Here is a 19,219-nt window from a genome sequence, read left to right as displayed (position 1 = left end):
TGTCTCCAGCCAGGAACCCTCACACAGCTGAACAGCACACCTACGCGAGCCACGCTGCCACAAGGGACATCATCAATCAAACAATCAGCATACTCGAGCAATGCTTCCACTGCCTGGACCTTTCCCGAGGAGCTTTGCAGAACGACTCTCAGTGGGGATCCAGATTTGGCATCGTCTGCTGCATGCTGCACGACTTCTCCATCATGAGGGACCAGCCCTTACCATCACCTCAGCAAAAACACTTACAAGAGGAGGAGCAGCAGGAGGAGGAAGTGGAAGAGGAGAAGGAAGAGGCGAGGCAGCGACCATCAGAGCCCCTGTGTGCTCGAGCTCTCAGAGACCAGCTCATCGAGGAGAGCTTCAACTAAATCAGCCCTCCCCTCCCCATTCACCAGCAGTCCCACAATCCTCACCTCTCTTCGTACTACCACCATCCAGTGGCTTCCTTCACTCCAGATTTATTGGTCCTGCTCTCACTTCACTACAAAGACAGATACCAACACCAAATCCAGATCCAAAGACAAAATTATCAAACAAATCATGTCAGCATTGACAAAGGAAAACGACTAATCACCCTTGTGCCAGTCCTTAGTGCCTGTCTCGTGTGCTCCTTTCCCTATCCTAGTGCTCCTATGAGGTATCTCCCCAATGGCTACAGTTTGGGAGGTGGAAGGGTGCTGAGCTTCCATTGAGGACATTTCAGATGGCCGTGGTGGGCGACCTTGAGCAGCTCTGAGTCGTGACCCGCTGCAAACTGCAGCATCTCAGCTTGAGCCGGAGCAGTCTGGTCCAACTGGCTATGTGGCACCAACACGGGTACTGGCGGAGTGTCTGGAGGGGAAGCAGGCATGCTGTCATCCTGAGAGTGGACAGCAGGTTCTCTCCGATGGAGACAAGGCCATTCTCCGGGGACGATGCCTCAGCACTCCTAGGGCTCTGCTGGAGAACAGAGTGTAGAAGTGATGTGATGCCCTGGGAGCTCCTTTCAATAGTGGTCGCCAAAGCCAAGATGGCAGCTATCTGAGCTTCCATGCCAGCAGTGTGGGCTGCCCTCTGAGTTTCCGTCACAGCAATATGCCAGAGTTGTCATAAGATGCTCCATCATGGAGGTTTCCATTGTGGTGTTGATGGAGCTGACCACTTGATCCATGTTGGGCAAAATGGTCTCCATACTCTGGGCAAAGCCTTGAGACAAGCTGGACTGGACTTCTCCATGTTCCACGACATTGTGACCAATCTCTCTGCCAGACTTCCCAATGCACCAAGCACTTCCCAGTGTGTGTCCAACAGCCTTCTTCGGTAGCCTGGGCCCTTATAGTCAGCATTTGAGTCTTCTGCAGCAGAACGAATGTGTGACCTCGCCCTCCGGCGATCTGGTACCTGTGGCGTTGTATCTAACTCTAACCCTCCTCTCGTTTAGCCTCTAAAGTCAGCGTGGTGTCAGTATTTGAGCTGGTGCGTGTGAGAGTCTGATCGAGTGACGGTGCATCTTCAGGAACACTGGGCTCCTCTTCCTCCACTGGCTGAGGGAGGTCGACATTCTGAGCAGCTGAAATGAAAGAAAGAGACAAGGGTTAGTTTGTGGTGTGAGGGAGAGCAGAGAGAGAGACAGTGGTGGGTGTTGAAAGCATCTGCAGCTTGTCATGCAGAGTGTGTGGGGTGAGGGAAAAGTCAGAAGAGACAAAGACGATCAGGTATAAACAAACCCTGTGCGACGTCTCCTCCAGTGTCGCCATTGGCCACGGCCTCCACTCTGCCCCTTCCCATGGTGGCCAGGACACTCTCTTCAAGGGGGAGAGGGTGAGTAGACAGACTCTTCCTGCTCCAATGGCAGCCTGTTGCCTTGTATTGTGTGCGACCTTCTCCTGCAAGAAAGAGGGAAGTGTGATAGTAAGAGACTTGTGAGATGTTTGGAGAATGTGGCTGTCATGGGGGAATCACTGAGAGTGTGTGTGAGATGTGAGTTGTGAGTAAGTGAGGGTGTAATAGTGGTGAGTGTGTGAGTGTGAGGAGAAGGAGGTTTAGTGAAGTGTGGTGCAGTGATTGTGGGACAGAGCAGGGTAATGGGGGAGGGCAGTGTTGTGAGTACTGACAGTATGGTAATTAATGAGGCTGTGAGTGGTGCAGCTGTGATGAGAAAGTATGAGAGAAGCCTTCTTACCTTAAGAATTCTAGTTAGATCATTGATTTTTATCCGGCATTGCAACCATGTTCTTGGGGAAATGCTCCTGGCATTGACATCCTCTGCAATATCTTCACACTGCCTCTTGAGTAGATGCCTGGAGGGTTTCCTGCTCCCTAGGGGATAAAAGGATGACTCTCCTCCTCTCCACTGCCTGCACCAAGGCCTCCAGTGCAGCATCAGTGCACCTCAGTGCTCGCTCCCTCCCTCCTTTAGCCATTTGTTCAGCAAGTCATTCCTTGTTCTGTGCAGCCAGAATGCACCTTCCCTTTAATAGGTGCTGGCTGCCTTTAAGAGCCATCGTGGGCTCCCAATATTGGCACCCCCTGATAGGCATGCAGTCAATGAATAGTGCTGGCTGCACGCGCCAATCATTCTAATCTGCAGGCAGCACAGATATTGCGTGCTGCCTGCATTGGCACTAACTGGTGTGGGTAGTCCGTTTCCAGCTGCAATCTGATTTCTGGGCCAGTGAATCAAATTCCATTTGTATTGAATGGTATTCTGGGGGTTTTGTACTTTGGGATCTTTGTGATTGAATTGCACGACTCTGTCCATTATTCTGTGACAGGCATAAACGAATAGTGAGCAGAGTACAAAGCACGATCCCATCCGACACAAACAGAAAATGACACAACGGAGCGATTTCATTGATTATAATGGAGCTCCTGCACAGAATGCAGGACAGCACCTTAGACTGGGTCTGGGAGGCCTGGAAGATCTCAAGCCGCATGGATCAAGTGACAATCTGGTGACAGGGATACGTTCCGAAATTCCCATCCCTCGCGGGACTGATCACAGCATCCCAGAATCCCCGGGACAGGATACCACAGCATCCCAGAATCCCCGGGACAGGATACCACAGCATCCCAGAATCCCCGGGACAGGATATCACAGCATCCCAGAATCCCCGGGACAGGATATCACAGCATCCCAGAATCCCCGGGACAGGATATCACAGCACCCCAGAATCCCCGGGACAGGATATCACAGCATCCCAGAATCCCCGGGACAGGATACCACAGCATCCCAGAATCCCCGGGACAGGATATCACAGCATCCCAGAATCCCCGGGACAAGATATCACAGCATCCCAGAATCCCCGGGACAGGATACCACAGCATCCCAGAATCCCCGGGACAGGATATCACAGCATCCCAGAATCCCCGGTATAAATTGAGAATACTTGTATTCAGTGTTTTAAATTTGAGTTCACCCTTTCGAGTGTCTTTTGTTGCAGTTCGTCACCTGCTTTACTTTTAAATATTTTTGATATTTTGTCATTAGATATTGGTTTCAGAATATCTTGATAATGAGAAGAATAATTAACCTTAATGTCCTCAGGGTTTTTACTGTGATTATTCCAGCAATTTGTCTCACCTCACGCTGTCGCAATCCCTGGTCTGATATAACCCCTGGCATCAATTGTCTTACATTATTGCCTGAATAAATTACTAAGGAAACCTGGGCTTACCTGTAAAGCCACAAAGACATTAGCCAGAGCCTGGCCATATGTGTCATGGCAATGAACGGCAAGGGCACTTTTAGGAATTTCTTTCATCACTGCTTCCAGCATTTTCTTCACATTGCCAGGAGTTCCTACACCAGTTGTGTCCCCCAGTGAAATCTCATAGCAGCCCAAGCTGTACATTCTTTTGGCCACCTGGACAAAAAAAAAACAGATGAATTATGATATAATATTTTACTTTCCACTTCAACAATAAAAGCAACAGATTTCCAGGAACAATGAAGTGGAGTCTAGTAAGTATGAAAATAAAAATGTATACATATGACAGATACAGATTGACGTACCTGATCCAGACAGCTTTATTCACAAGTTTCAAAGGAGATGGACGCTGAAATTTGCAAAATTTTAACTAATATTTTTGTCGGTTTAATATCTTCAAAATAGATATCTGTGCTCAAGAAAATGGTTCAAGTAACTCCAGTATTTTTCTAAAGGTGAAATATCATATCTAAAAACCACAGATCAATAAATCAAGATTAGTAATATTTATATGGAGTGTCTTTGAAACATTTTTGAGAGATTGAGTGGGTGAACAGTTGAAAAATCTAATTTGATAATGAACAGTCAGCATGGGTTGAGAAAAGGGAGGGGTCATGTGCAATTAACTAGAGGGGGTCTTTCAATGTCATTACATACATGGTGGACCGGGGGAACTCAATTGATATTATTGGCGCACAAATTGCTCCCCAAATAACGTTGAGCTCAACAGCGCTCTCCGTTGTTAGTGGTGAATTGAAGGAGCAAGTTCCGGTGTTCACACAGGCACGGTGAAACGTGGAAATCCAGAACTTGCTCCTTCTGGTTCACCGACGATACAACAGCTTCGAATTAAAGGGCCATCGCACGCTGTAATCAGAGAAATCATTGGTAAAGCATCAATTTGCATTTTCTGCCCAGTTGAAAGTTAACTAATATCGCCACAAAACAGGTAGACTTAAAAATATCAGGTCTAATCTAGGTTTTAACAGTGCGGATAATCTTAATGACTGTCAAACAACTAAAAATGAACTTTTAAAAATGTGGAGTCTCATTACTCCTTATTTTAATAGTTTTTGTCATTAAATTTTCTTTTATATAAAATATTAAATTTTATCATTTTACTTTTCCTTTCTGTCTCTTTAATTTAATTCAATAATTTCTTTGGCTTTTTATAAGAAAAATGTTAAATGTTTTATTTACAACGACATCCAGAACACTAACTTTAAATGAATGAAGTCTGCTTGTCTGTTTGGGCAATGCCGCCTGAATCTGTGGGCAGGACTTCTCTTCCTGACAGATTTTGTGGGCGTGTCTCCTTCTCTCAGACTTTTCCAGCCGCGGCAACTCACGCTGCTCAGAGGCTGGGTTGACAGCGCACATTTTGTTTAAAGTTCAAATTCAAACAATTTGATACCACAGAGCCCGCAGTATTTTCATTAATTTAATTGGCAGGAGCTGCGGTGCGTGCTGCCTCCCCGCTCTGCACGATTTCTGGACCATTACTTACTTGGATTTTTAGGAATCTTGAGACAAAGTTCGACAACGACTGGCTAAGGTAAGGTATCACAGAATATAAGGAAATAGATATATAACTGGCTTAAACAACAGAAAACAGAGGATAGAAACAAAAAGGAGAGCTTTTCAGGCTAGAGAGAAGTGGGGTATTACAGGGGTCAAAAATGAGGAACATTACTATTTTAATATATTAATTACTTGGAAGCTTACAGATGACACAAAAAACAGGAGAACAGATTATATAATGTGAAAAAGAATTTGCATTTATATAATACCGTTCACGGCCTCAGGACAATGAAGCACTTTGAAGTAGTCACTGTTGTAATGTTGAGCTGCACAATAAGGTTCCACAAATAGCATCAGTTTTCAGTCGAGTTGGTTGAGGGATAAATGTTGATTCGGACACCAGGAGAACTCCCCTGCTCTTTTTCAAATATTGTTATGAGATCTTTTACATCCACTTGAAAGGGCAGATGAGGGTCTCAACTTAATAAGCCCGAAAATAATGCAGAGGTGGGTTTGTTGCGGGGGGCGCGGGGTGGGGGGGTGATAGCGGACGTGAAACCCTAAAGAAGTCTCGGTGCGTTGGAATGTTCGATTTCAACATGGACACCGAATAATCATGTTACTTCCGGGTTTCACGTCTCCAATGTACATCAGCAGCATGGTGCACACCCGCATGATGCAATCTCAACTACAATATTTAAAGGGCCAATGCAAAGATAGAATTTGGAGGAGTTGGGAGGTTTTGGAAAGAGATGGTAAAATTACAACATGGACTCGGGACATTCAAAGGCTGTGCCCCGTTTTACCAACCCCTCACTTGATGTACTGCTGGGTGCAGTAAGGAGCAGGAAGGAGATAATCTTCCCCAAAAACAGGAAGAAGAAACCTGCTACTGTCACCAAGAAGGTTTGGTTAGAGGTGGCTGAGGAGGTCAGCAGTAGGAGAATTGTGCCCTGTTCCTGGATCCAGTGCAGGAAGCACTTTAATGACCTAACCAGGTCAGGAAAGGCGAGTACAGTTGCGGATTCACCTACATCCTGTAATCACCCCCCGCCCCCACAGTGTACTCCATCACATCACTCCTCATGGCCACTTATGTTTGAAGAACACCCATCATTCACTTTCTACGCATTTCCTCACCTCCCCATTTATCCATCCACTACTGCCACTCACCCCAATCCTTAAGCCTGATAGTCACCCTCACCGAATACACTGCATCCACTGGGTGCATACGTGCCTTACAGACACTCATAGGTCTGCTGTTCCCCCATTGCAGGAGAAGAGAGCACAAAACACAAGGGAGAGGGAGAGGACCGGAGGTGGCCCGCCACAGATAGTGCAGCTGACATCTGCAGAGGAAGAGGCCATGGAGATCAGTGGCATATCTGCGTCCATGGGGATGGAGAGACTGGGAATTCACAGCTGCCTGGTGACAGAATTAAATATCTCTGACCCACATCTCATACAAGACTATGTCATGTTGACTTGATTTCAGCAATGGTGAAATATGATCATCGTAATTGTGCTAAGTAGCACCATTTTTACATTGCCATCACTAATCCATATCCATCTCTTCTCTCCTCCAGGGCCTTCACGTGTAGAACAGCGGTCCATGGACTTGCCTGATAACAATTCCTCAGAGGACCTGATTTCTCCTGAGGGTGCACTGTCCCTGGACACATGCTTACCAGGCATCAGTGCAGACACTCACACTTCAGTGGGTCCTGCTGGACAGTTAGTTAGGTTTTCACCTGGTGAGTCACAGTTCAAAAGTGAGCACGAGCAGAAACTGGTAGTCGGGAAAGCTGTGGAGAGTCCATGTAGAAGGGCGCATTCCTCTCCAAGCTCTGTTCAGCTGGATACAGTGCTAAATCCATTGATGAAGAGGCGAATCAGAGAGGGACAGCAGCAAATTTAGGAGGTACTGGCAGTCACGCCACGCACTCTCTGCACAGCCAGGAGATGTGATAGTTATTTTGGTCCAGTGTGAGTGACTAACTGCACCTTTGAGCTATCAGGGCACACCTGGCATCCCGAGCAGCAATGTGTGTGGCTGGTCTGGCGTTGGGTGCCCCATCTTCATCTTCCTCCTCGTCCTCCTCCTCTTCCTCCTCCTCATCATTGGATTCATCGTCAGACGATGAGTGATGAGCGCCTTGTTCCTCCTCCACCTCTAATCCTCGCTACTGCGCAATGTTGTGCAGAACACAGCACAACGATCATTCTAGAGACCCTCACTGGCGAGTACCGAGAGGCACCTCCAGACCAGTTCAGCACCTGAAGCACATCTTGAGTATGCCAATAGCCCGCTCAATGACACATCTGGTTGTCATATGGCTGGCATTGTAATGCTCTTGGGGTTCATCAGTGGGGTCCCTCAGAGGTGTCATCCCAAAAATAGTAGGGAACCAAGGGGCAAGTGAGAGTGAGGAACTTAAAACAATTAATATCAGTAGAGAAAAAGTACTGGACAAACTAATGGGACTAAAAGCCATCAAACCCTCTGGACCTGATGGCTTACATCCGAGGGTTCTAAAGGAGGTGGCTGCAGAGATAGTGGATGCATTGGTTGTGATCTTGAAAAATACTCTAGATTCTAGAACGGTCCCAGCGGATTTCTATTCAAGAAAGGAGAGAGAGAGAAAAAAGGGAACTACAGGCCAGTTAGCCTGACATTAGTCGTCGGAAAAATGCTGGAATCCATTATTAAGGAAGTGGTAACAGGGCACTTAGAAAATCATAATATGATTAGGCAGAGTCAACATGGTTTTATGAAACAGAAATCGTGTTTAAGAAATATATTGGAGTTTTTTGAGAATGTAACTAGCAGGGTAGATAAAGGGGAACCAGTGGACATAATATATTTGGATTTCCAAAAGGCATTCGATAAGGTGCTACATAAACGGTTGCTACGCAAGATAAGGACTCATGGGGTTGGGGTAACATATTAGCATGGATAGAGGGTTGGTTCATGGACAGAAAACAGAGAGGAGGGATAAACGGTCATTCTCAGGTTGTCAGGCTGTAACTAGTGGGATGCTGCAAGGGTCAGTGCTTGGGCCTCAGCTATTTACAATCTGTATCAATGACTTAGATGAAGGGACCGAGTGTAATATATCCAAGTTTGCTGATGATACATATGTAGAATCATAGAATCATAGAAAGGTTACAGCACGGAAGGAGGCCATTTGGCCCATCGAGTCCGCGCCAGCTCTACGCAAGAGCAATCCAGCGAGTCCCACTCCCCCGCCCTTTCCCTGTAGCCCTGCAAATTTTTACTTTCAAGTATTTATCCAGTTCCCTTTTGAAGGCCGTGATTGAATCTGCCTCCACCACCCCCTCGGGCAGTGCATTCCAGATCATAACCACTCGCTGTGTAAAAAAGTTTTCCCTCATATCACCTTTGGTTCTTTTGCCAATCACCTTAAATCTATGTCCTCTGGCTCTTGACTCTTCCACCAAAGGGAACAGTTTCTCTCGATCAACTCTGTCTAGACCCTTCATGATTTTGAATACCTCTATCAAATCTCCTCGCAACCGTCTCTGTTCCAAGGAGAACAACCCCAGCTTCTCCAGTCTATCCACGTAACTAAAGTCCCTCATCCCTGGAATCATTCTAGTAAATCTCTTCTGCACCCTCTCTAAGGCCTTCACATCTTTCCTGAAGTGCGGTGCCCAGAACTGGACACAATACTCTAGTTGTGGCCGAACCAGTGTTTTATAAAGGTTCATCATGACTTCCTTGCTTTTGTACTCTGTGCCTCTATTTATAAAGTCCAGGATCCTGTATGCTTTTTCAACCGCTTTCTCAACTTGCCCTGCCACCCTTCCACGATTTGTGCACATATACCCCCAGATCTCTCTGTTCCTGTACCCCTTTTAGAGTTGTGTCCTCTAGTTTATATTGCCTCTCCTCGTTCTTCCTACCAAAATGTATCACTTCGCATTTTTCTGTGTTAAATCTCATCTGCCACATGTCCGCCCATTCCACCAGCCTGTCTATATCCTCTTGAAGTCTATCACTATCCTCCTCACTGTTTACTACCCTTCCAAGTTTCATTTCATCTGCAAATTTTGAAATTGTGCCCTGTACACCCAAGTCCAAGACATTAATATATATCAAGAAAAGCAGTGGTCCCAGCACTGACCCCTGGGGAACACCACTGTACACCTCCCTCCAGTCCGAAAAACAACCATTCACCACTACTCTCTGTTTCCTGTCCCTTAGTCAATTTTGTATCCATGTTGCTACTGCCCCCTTTATTCCATGGACCGCAATCTTGATGATAAGCCTACCATGCGGTACTTTATCAAACACCTTTTGAAAGTCCATATACACCACATCAACTGCATTGCCCTCATCTACCCTCTCTGTTACCTCATCAAAAAACTCTATCAGGTTAGTTAAACTGAATTTGCCTTTAACAAATCCGTGCTGGCTTTCCCTAATCAATCCACACTCGTCCAATTGACTGCTAATTTTGTCCCGGATTATCGTTTCTAAAAGTTTCCCCACCACTGAGGTTAAACTGACTGGCCTGTAGTTGCTGGGTTTATCCTTACACCCTTTATTGAACAAGGGTGTAACATTTGAAATTCTCCAGTCCTCTGGAACCACCCCCGGTATATACGGATGTTTGGAAGATTATGACCAGTACCTCTGCAATTTCCATCCTTACTTCCCTCAGCAACCTAGGATGCATCCCATCCGGACCGGGTGACTTATCTACTTTAAGTACAGCCAGCCTTCTTTATCAATTTTTAGCCCATCCAGTATCTCAACTATATCTTCCTTTACTGAGACTCTGGCAGCATCTTCTTCCTTGGTAAAGACAGATGTAAAGTACTCATTTAGTACCTCAGCCATCCCTCTGCCTCCATGAGTAGACTCCTTTATGGTCCCTAATCGGCCCCACCCCTCCTCTTACTACCCATTTACTGTTTACATGCCTGTAGAAGGCTTTTGGATTCCCTTTTATGTTGGCCGCCAGTCTATTCTCATACTCTCTCTTTGTCCCTCTTATTTCCTTTTTCACTTCCCCTCTGAACTTTCTATATTCAGCCTGGTTCTCACTTGTGTTATCAACCTGACATCTGTCATATGCCCATTTCTTCCATTTCATCTTATTCTCGATCTCTTTTGTCATCCAGGGAGCTCTGGCTTTAGTTGCCCTCCCTTTCTCCCTCATGGAATGTACCTGGACTGTACCCGAACCATCTCCTCTTTAAAGGCTGCCCACTGTTCAAATACAGTTTTGCCTGACAATCTTTGATTATAATTTACCCGGGCCAGATCCATTCTCATCCCACTGAAATTGGCCCTCCTCCAATTGAGTATTTTCACTTTAGAGTGGTCCATGTCCTTTTCCATAGCTATTCTAAACCTTATGATACTATGATCGCTGCTCCCTAAATGCTCCCCCACTGACACTTGCTCCACTTGGCCCACCTCATTCCCCAGAACCAGATCCAGCAATGCCTCCTTCCTCATTGGACTGGAAATGTACTGGTCGAGAAAGTTCCCCATAACACATTTCAAGAATTCCTCCCCCTCTTTGCCCCTTATATTATTATTATTATCCCAGTCTATATTAGGATAGTTGAAGTCCCCCATTATCACTAATCTATAGCTGCAATTTCCCTGCAAATTTATTCCTCTATATCCTTCCCAACAGTTGATTCCCTATAGAATACACCCAGGAGTGTAATGGCACCTCGATTGTTTCTTAACTCTAAACAAATAGATTCTGTCCTTGACTCCTCCAGGACATCCTCTCTCTCCAGTACTGCAATATTCTCCTTAATCAATACTGCCACCCCCTCCCTCCTTTCTTTCCTTCCCTATCTTTACTGAACACCTTGTATCCAGGAATATTTAGTACCCAATCCTGCCCTTTTTTGAGCCAGGTCTCCGTTATCGTCACGGCATCATAATCCCATGTGGCTATTTGTGCCTGCAGCTCACCAACCTTATTTACCACACTTTGTGCCTTTACACACATGGACTGCAAACCAGTCTTAGACTTTCTTGTATTCACTTTTAGTCTGGATTCACCTAATACTGTAGTATTTCTTACTCTAGTGTTATCTTTCTCTCCCAATCCTTTGTGCCCCTTGTTTCTCCAATGCTACATCCTGGTGCCCATTCCCCTGCCAAATTAGTTTAAACACCACCCCCCCTCCCCCCACAACAGTACCAGTGAACCTCCCCGCGAGGTCATTGGTCCCGGCCCTGTTGAGGTGCGACCCGTCCGGCCTGTACAGGTCCCACCTCCCCCAGAAATGGTCCCAATGCCCCAGGAATCTAAAGCCCTCCCTCCTGCACCATCTCTCCAGCCACACATTGATCTGCTCTATCCTCATATTTCTATACTCACTAGTGCGTTGGACCAGGAGTAATCCAGAGATTACTACCATTGAGGTCCTGCATGTTAATCTCTTTCCTAACTCCTTAAAATCTGCCTGTAGGACCTCATCCCTCTTTCTACCTGTCGGTGGGAAAGTAAGCTGTGAGGAGGACACAAAGACTTTGCAAATGGATATAGACAGATTAAGTGAGTGGGCAAGAAGGTTGCAGATGGGGTATAATGTGGGGAATTGTGAGGTTATTCATTTTGGTAGGAAGAATAGAAAAACAGAATATTTTTTAAATGGTGAGAAACTATTAAATGTTGGTGTTCAGAGAGATTTGGGTGTCCTCATATAAGAAACAAAGAAAGTTAGCATGCAGGTACAGCAAGCAATTAGTAAGACAAATGGTATGTTGGCCTTTATTGCAAGGGGGTTGGAGTACAAGAGTAAGGAAGTCTTATTACAATTGTACAGGGCTTTGGTGAGACCACATCTGGAGTACTGTGTACAGTTTGGAGGTGGTGCAATGAAGGTTCACTAGATTGATTCCTGGGAGACAGGGTTGGCCTATGAACTCTGGGGTTTACAGGAATGAGAGGTGATCTCATGGAAACATATAAGATTCTGAGGGGGCTTAACAGGGTAGCTGCTGAGAGGTTGTTTCCCCTGGCTGGAAAGTCTAGATCTACGGACATAGTCTCAGGATAAGGGGTCAGTCATTTAAGACTGAGATGAGGAGGAATTTCTTCACTCAGAGGGTTGTGAATCTTTGGAATTCTCTACCCCAGAGGGCTGTAAATGCTGAGTCACTGAATACAAGGCTGAAATAGATAGATTTTTGGACTCTGAGGGAATCAAGAGATATGGGGATTAGGCGGGAGTTGAGGCCAAAGATCAGCCATGATCATATTGAATGGCGGAGCAGGCTCGAGGGGCCGTATGGCCCACTCCTGCTCCTATTTCTTATGTTCTTATGTTTTTATCAGACAGGTTTGAAGCGGGTATCCTTTATTGTCTAGCAGCCACCCCTTAAGGCTGGTTCCAGGTACGAACAGGTCGGGGATGTTGGACTGATGCAGTATGAAAGTATCATGGCAGCTCCCAGGGAATCTGGTGCCGACCTACATGAACCTCTACTTGTGGTTGCACACCAGCTGAACATTGATGGAATGAAATCCCTTGCTGTTGACGAATGATCCTGGTTGATCAGGTGGTGCTCAGATTGCCACGTGTGTACAATCGATGGCACCCTGTACCTGTGGGAAGCCAGCCAGAGACCCGAATCCAACTGCCTACACATTCTGGGTATTGTCATCGCAGGGGAAGTTTACATAACTCGCAGCCCTGGCCACCTGACACCTGCCTTTTGCCTCTATGTGCAGCCGACTGGGAGATCTTCAATATGTCTCCAGTAGCATCCTGGAAGGAGCCAGAGGAAAAAAAAATTGAGAGCAGTGGTGACTTTCAGGGCCACTGGTAATGCACCAGGTCCAGCAGGGAGTTGCTCATCTCTAGGAGGCTGCAGATGTCTGCGACCATCTGACGTGACAAGCTGATCCTGCAGAAGCATTGTTCTTCAGAGAGGTCAAGGAAGCTGGGCCTCTATCTGTATGTCCTGTTAGGTGAGTAGTCTCTCCTGCAAACTCAGCCCCTCTGTTGCCCCCTCTCTGTTGCCCCCTCTCTGTTGCCACCCTCTCTGTTGCCACCCTCTCTGTTGCCACCCTCTCTGTTGCCACCCTCTCTGTTGCCACCCTCTCTGTAGTTCACCTCTCTGTAGTTCACCTCTCTGTTGCCCACCTCTCTGTTGTCCACCTCTCTGTTGTCCACCTCTCTGTAGTCCACCTCTCTGTAGTCCACCTCTCTGTTGTCCACCTCTCTGTTGCCCACCTCTCTGTTGCCCACCTCTCTGTTGCCCACCTCTCTGTTGTCCACCTCTCTGTTGTCCACCTCTCTATTGTCCACCTCTCTGTTGCCCACCTCTCTATTGTCCACCTCTCTGTTGCCCACCTCTCTGTTGTCCACCTCTCTATTGTCCACCTCTCTATTGTCCACCTGCAGCTCCCACCACAGCCTGACCTTGCTGCCATGGATGGTGATTGTCTTCCTCATCCGAGGTCCAATCTAAAGCAGCCATATCGCCACCCATCCTAATGTTCTCCGTGTGAACACCTTGAAACTGTACCTATATATCTGTCACAACAAGAACTTTCAGCGAACCGTTTCCCAGAGGGAACTGAGAAAGCAGCTGTGAGCACTGAGCCTCTATTCTATTCGAAACACCTGACCTTTAACCATGCCCGTGAAGTGCTGCTCAATCTCACCACCGTTTTACTGCCGAGTATCCCGAGTCCCATGCAGGAGGATTAATTTCAAATCGCTGACAAAATCTCATGAAATGGCCCTCATTGACATAATGAGGGACCCGCCTCTCGAGGGCAGGTTACTCGGCCGCACCCAAACTCACCTCCGTTAAAACTGGAAGGGAGCGCCGTGTGGGACTAAAATTCCCCACAATATCTTTTTAGAAGGACAGTGCCTCCAAAAGGCAAATTTCTAGATTTGAGCTTGAATTCACCACCTTTTGGCACAGAGATAAGAATGTTACCACTGAGCCAAGGCTAACAGTGTATTGCAATGAGATTCAAAAAGACTTCAGATGGAAGATATGATTAAATGTATCAAAGTGAAAAATAATGCACTGGGGAGTAAGAAACAAAAAGGTTTGAGAGTTAAATGGAATATCCAAGATCATGCCGGTCAGGATAAAGATATAAGCCTAGAAGTTGTTTCACTGCATGATTTAGCAGTTAACTGTGAATTATTTTTTGGAAGCATTACATTCTGTCTGACAACCCCTGATTAATTAGTAATTTTATAATAAAGGATCCTCTGGGGAAGAGTGATCATAATATGATAGAATTTCATATTGAGTTTGAGAGTGAAGTAGGTAAGTCCAAAACTAGGGTCTTAAATTTAAACAAAGCCAATTACATAGGTATGAGGGGTGAGTTGTCTACGGCTGATTGGGAAATTAGATTAAAAGATATGACGGTAGATAAGCAATGGCGAACATTTAAAGAAATAATTCATAATTCTCAATGAATATACATTCCCTTGAGGAATAAAAACTCCACGGGAAAAATGATTCAACCGTGGCTCACTAGAGAAGTTAAGGATATTATTATATTAAAAGAAGAGGCTTACAGTGTTGCCAAAAAGAGTAGTAAGCCTGAGGACTGGAAGGGTTTTAGGAATCAGCAAAGGATGACCAAAAAATTAATAAAGAGGGAGAAATTGAATATGAGAGTAAACTCAACGAGAAAAATAAAAACAGATTGTAAGATCTTCTACAAGTATGTAAAAAGAAGAGAGTAGTGAAAGTAAAAGTGGGTCCCTCAGAGGGTGAGACAGGAGAAATTATAATGGGGAATAAGGAAATGGTAAAGAAGTTAAACAAATATTTTGTATCTGCCTTCACAGTTGAAGAACAAAAAACATACTGGAAATAGTGGGGAAGCAAGGGCGTAATGAGAGTGAGGAACTTAAATTAATATTATAAAGAAAAAGTATGGAGAAATTAATGGGACTAAAAGCTGACAAATCCCCTGGACCTGATGGTTCTAAAAGAGGTGGCTGCAGAGATAGTGGATACATTGGTTTTGATCGTCCAGAATTCCCTAGATTCTAGAACGGTCCCAGCGGATTGGAAGGTAGCAAATGTTATCCCGCTATTCAAGAAAGGAGGGAGAGAAAACAGGGAACTACAGGCCAGTTAGCCTGACATCAGTAGTCGGGAAAATGCTGGAATCCATTATTAGGGATGTGGTAACAGGGCACTTAGAAAATCGTAATGTGATTGGGCAGAGTCAACGTGGTTTTATGAAAGGGAAATTGTGTTTGATAAATTTATTAGAGTTTTTTGTGGGTGTAACTAGCAGGGTGGATAAAGGGGGACCAGTGGATGTCGTATATTTGGATTTTCAAAAGGCATCGGATAAGGTGCCACACAACAGGTTGTTGCCCAAGATTAGGTCTCATGGGATTGGGGTTAATATATTAGCATGGATTGAGAATTGGTTAACGGACAGAAAACAGAGAGTAGGAATAAACGGGTCATTTTCAGGTTGTCAGGCTGTAACCAGTGGGGTGCTGCAAGGATCGGTGCTTGGGCCCCAGCTATTTACAATCTATATTAATGACTTAGATGAAGGGACCGAGTGCATAGTTTTGGTCTCCTAATCTGAGGAAGGATATACTTGCCTTAGAGGGGGTTGATTCCTGGGATGAGAGGGTTGTCCTATGAGAAAAGATTGAGTAGAATGGGCCTATACTCTCTGGAGTTTAGAAGAATGAGAGGTGATTTCATTGAAACGTATAAAATTCTTAGAGGGCTTGACAGGGTAGATGCTGAGAGGTTTTTTCCCCTGGCTGGAGAGTCTAGAACTAGGGGTCGTAGTCTCAGGATAAGGGGTCGGCCATTTAAGATGAGGAGAAATTTCTTCACTCAGAGGGTGGTGAATCTTTGAAATTCTCTACCCCAGAGGGCTGTGGATGCTCAGTCGTTGAGTCTATTCAAAACTGAGATTAATAGATCTTTAGGTACTAAGAGAATCAAGGGACATGGGGATCAGAAGGAAAGTGGATTTGTAGGAGAAGATCAGCCATGATGTTATTGAATGGCGGAGCAGACTCCACTTCTGCTCCTATTTCTTAGGTTTATATGTTCTTGTATCGCTGTGTTTAAAAGCAATCTTCATCTTCACAGTTGCTGGATGGAAGGAACTTAGCTACAAAAATTGAGGATTTTGGTAACATTGGCGTCACTGGCAATGCTCAAGCTCAAGCTTGTGTGCAGATCTTTCTTAAAAAGATGACACGATTGTGTAACTGGTATTTTTTAAACCTGATCTTCCAGAGGCAGTACTCTTCAATCACTGACAGGCAGCTGTGCCTATGGGTATGATGGGTGGCACAGTGTCTGGTCTGAACGTTATGCCTGTCTTCCATCTGACATATCTGACAGCCCTTTACTGCTCCTGCTTATCCTCCTCCAGTAAATCAAGTGACAGGGAAGCACTGAAAGTAATCCCCATTGGAGTAAACATTTTAGCAGCACAAAGTAGATGAAACTGCAGCTGTTCCTTCTGATTCTTGACATACAAGAACCTGTCTCTGCAAAATTAAAATTTCCCATGTACATTGAGTGAGCATGGGAATTTTGTGGGTCCCTCTTAACAAGCAGTAATCCTGGAATTAATGAGCCCAACAAATTTAATGCTAACTGTAGGCACTATAGTACACTGCAATCTCAACCGTGGAATTTCATGTCATACGTAAAACAGACAGAAATGGGGCAAAGCAAAATTGCTGGCCGATAATACTGAATGGCTGCAAGAGTAATGTTTCATCTCAACTCCATTTCTCGGGTTTAGGTGTGATTGTGGATAAACCTGTGAAACCACTAGCTTAGCTGCAGTAAAAAGAGGGATGCACTACTAACCAAAACATCTTAATTCTCGTTGTATAAGGTACTGGTCAGACCCCACCTAGAGTAGTTTGTGCAGTTTTGACCCCGTAATCACTGAAATATATTGTAGCACTTTAAAGATATAAGATTAAACAACAAAAGTGATTTCAGGAATTTAAGTTGTGAGAAAAGGTGAAAAGATTTGGGCTAGCTTTCTCTGGAAAAAGGTGAGCTTTTAGATTATGAACGAAATTAGTAAAATTGTTCAATGATAAAGAATTCAAACACCAGGCGACATAAATTTTAAAATTAAAAAGTTAGCAAGAAGAAAGGAAATCAGACAAAATCCTCTGCCAAGGATCGATGGGGTTGTGCAATAAATGACCAGGGAAGACCATGAACAGTATACATGACTTCCAGAGAAAACTGGGGATAAAAATTCCTCTGGTTCCGACGAGCAGAGAAACTAAATCGATTGCTGCTGAGATTTCTTCTGTTGGGTTTCTCTAGGAAGATCATGAATTCTTTTACATGTATTTCTGGAGGGAGAAGTGATTCATGTGGGAAGGTGGGGCTGAAATTAATGACGAGAATCTGGGCTTTTTTGGAGTAATGGTCTGTCCCTAAAAGTTCTTCCGTTTTAAAGGGTCGAATTCACAGCTGAGTTCTCCCAGCATGGAAGAGCACTCTTAGAGAACGCAGGCCAGGGAACTGAAGGCCCACATTGCCTCATGTTCCATTCATATAAAATGAACGGATGCAAAGTCAGACTCTGTGGGTTCACAATTTCCCGCCTAGTGTCAACTGTGAACGTCGGGAGCACCTGACTGTGGAATCCAACCTCAAAATGACAGATGACTCATGAGGAGAAAGAGAACTGTACTGAATGAACAGAAGGAATAACTGAATTGTTACAGGGGGATAAATTCGGGAGCACCCATTTTTGGTGTTAATATTCCACAAATGTTGGAGTCGGAGAATCATAGAATCATAGAATGGTTACAGCACAGAAGGAGGCCATTCAGCCCATCGAGCCCATGCTGGCTCTTTGTAAGAGCAATCCAGTTAGTCCCACTTCTCCACTCTTTCCCTGTAGCCCTGCAGATTTTTTCCCTTCAAGTATTTATCCAATTCCTTTTTGAAAGCCACAATTGAATCTGCTTCTACCACCCTTTCAGGCAGTGCATTCCAGATCATAACAACTCACTGCCTAAAAAACATTTTCCTCATGTTGCCTTTGGTTCTTTTGCCAATCACCTTAAATCTGTGTCCTCTGGTTCTCGACCCTTCCGCCAAAGGGAACAGTTTCTCTTTATTTACTTTATCTAAACCCTTCATGATTTTGAACACTCCCCTTAACTTGCTCTGCTCTAAGGAGAACAAGCCCAGCTTCTCCAGTCTTACCAACTAACTGAAGTCCCTCATCCCTGGAACCATTTCTTGATAATCTTTCCTGAACTCTCTCTAAGGCCTTCACATCCTTCCTAAAATACGGTGCCCAAAATTGGACACAATACTCCAGCTGTGGCCAAACTAATGTTTTATAAAGGTTCAACATAACTTCCTTGTTTTTGTACTCTATGCCTCTTTTTATAAAGCCCAAGATCCCGTATGCTTTCTTAACCACTTTCTCAACCTGCTCTGCCACCTTCAAAGATTTGTGCACATATACCCCCAGATCTCTCTGTTCCTGCACTCCTTTTAGAATTGTACCATTTAATTTATATTGCCTCTCCTCGTTCTTCCTGCCAAAATGTATCACTTCACACTTCTCTGCATTAAATTTCATCTTCCATATGCCCACCCATACCACCAGCCTGTCTATATCCTCTTGAAGTCTATCACTATCCTCCTCACTGTTTACTACCCTTCCAAGTTTTGTGTCATCTGCAAATTTTGAAATTGTGCCCTGTACACCCAAGTCCAAGTCATTAATATATATCAAGAAAAGCAGTGGTCCCAGCACCGACCCCTGGGGAACACCACTGTACACCTCCCTCCAGTCCAAAAAACAACTGTTCACCACTACTCTCTGTTTCCAGTCACTTAACCAATTTCGTATCCATGCTGTCACTGCCCCTTTTATTCCACAGGCTTCAGTATTGCTGTCAAGCCTATTATGTGGCACTTTATCAAATGCCTTTTGAAAGTCCATATACACCACATCAACTGCATTGCCCTCATCAATCCT

At 45.0% G+C, this 19,219-nt stretch overlaps 1 protein-coding gene across 1 annotated transcript in view; it reads right to left on the bottom strand.

Annotated features, from left to right (window-relative positions):
• The window catches only part of hmgcll1 (3-hydroxymethyl-3-methylglutaryl-CoA lyase like 1), a 370,971-nt gene that overhangs the window by 180,720 nt on the left and 171,032 nt on the right, over positions 1-19,219 (bottom strand). Inside the window, exon 7 of the mRNA XM_067983696.1 lies at positions 3,657-3,845. Within this exon, the coding sequence (XP_067839797.1) occupies positions 3,657-3,845 (189 nt within the window). The remainder of the gene's footprint in view (positions 1-3,656; positions 3,846-19,219) is intronic.

Source organism: Heptranchias perlo, chromosome 5 (assembly GCF_035084215.1).
Source record: "Heptranchias perlo isolate sHepPer1 chromosome 5, sHepPer1.hap1, whole genome shotgun sequence".
NCBI classification, from domain to species: domain Eukaryota; kingdom Metazoa; phylum Chordata; class Chondrichthyes; order Hexanchiformes; family Hexanchidae; genus Heptranchias; species Heptranchias perlo.
This window is presented reverse-complemented; position numbering and strand designations above follow the sequence as displayed.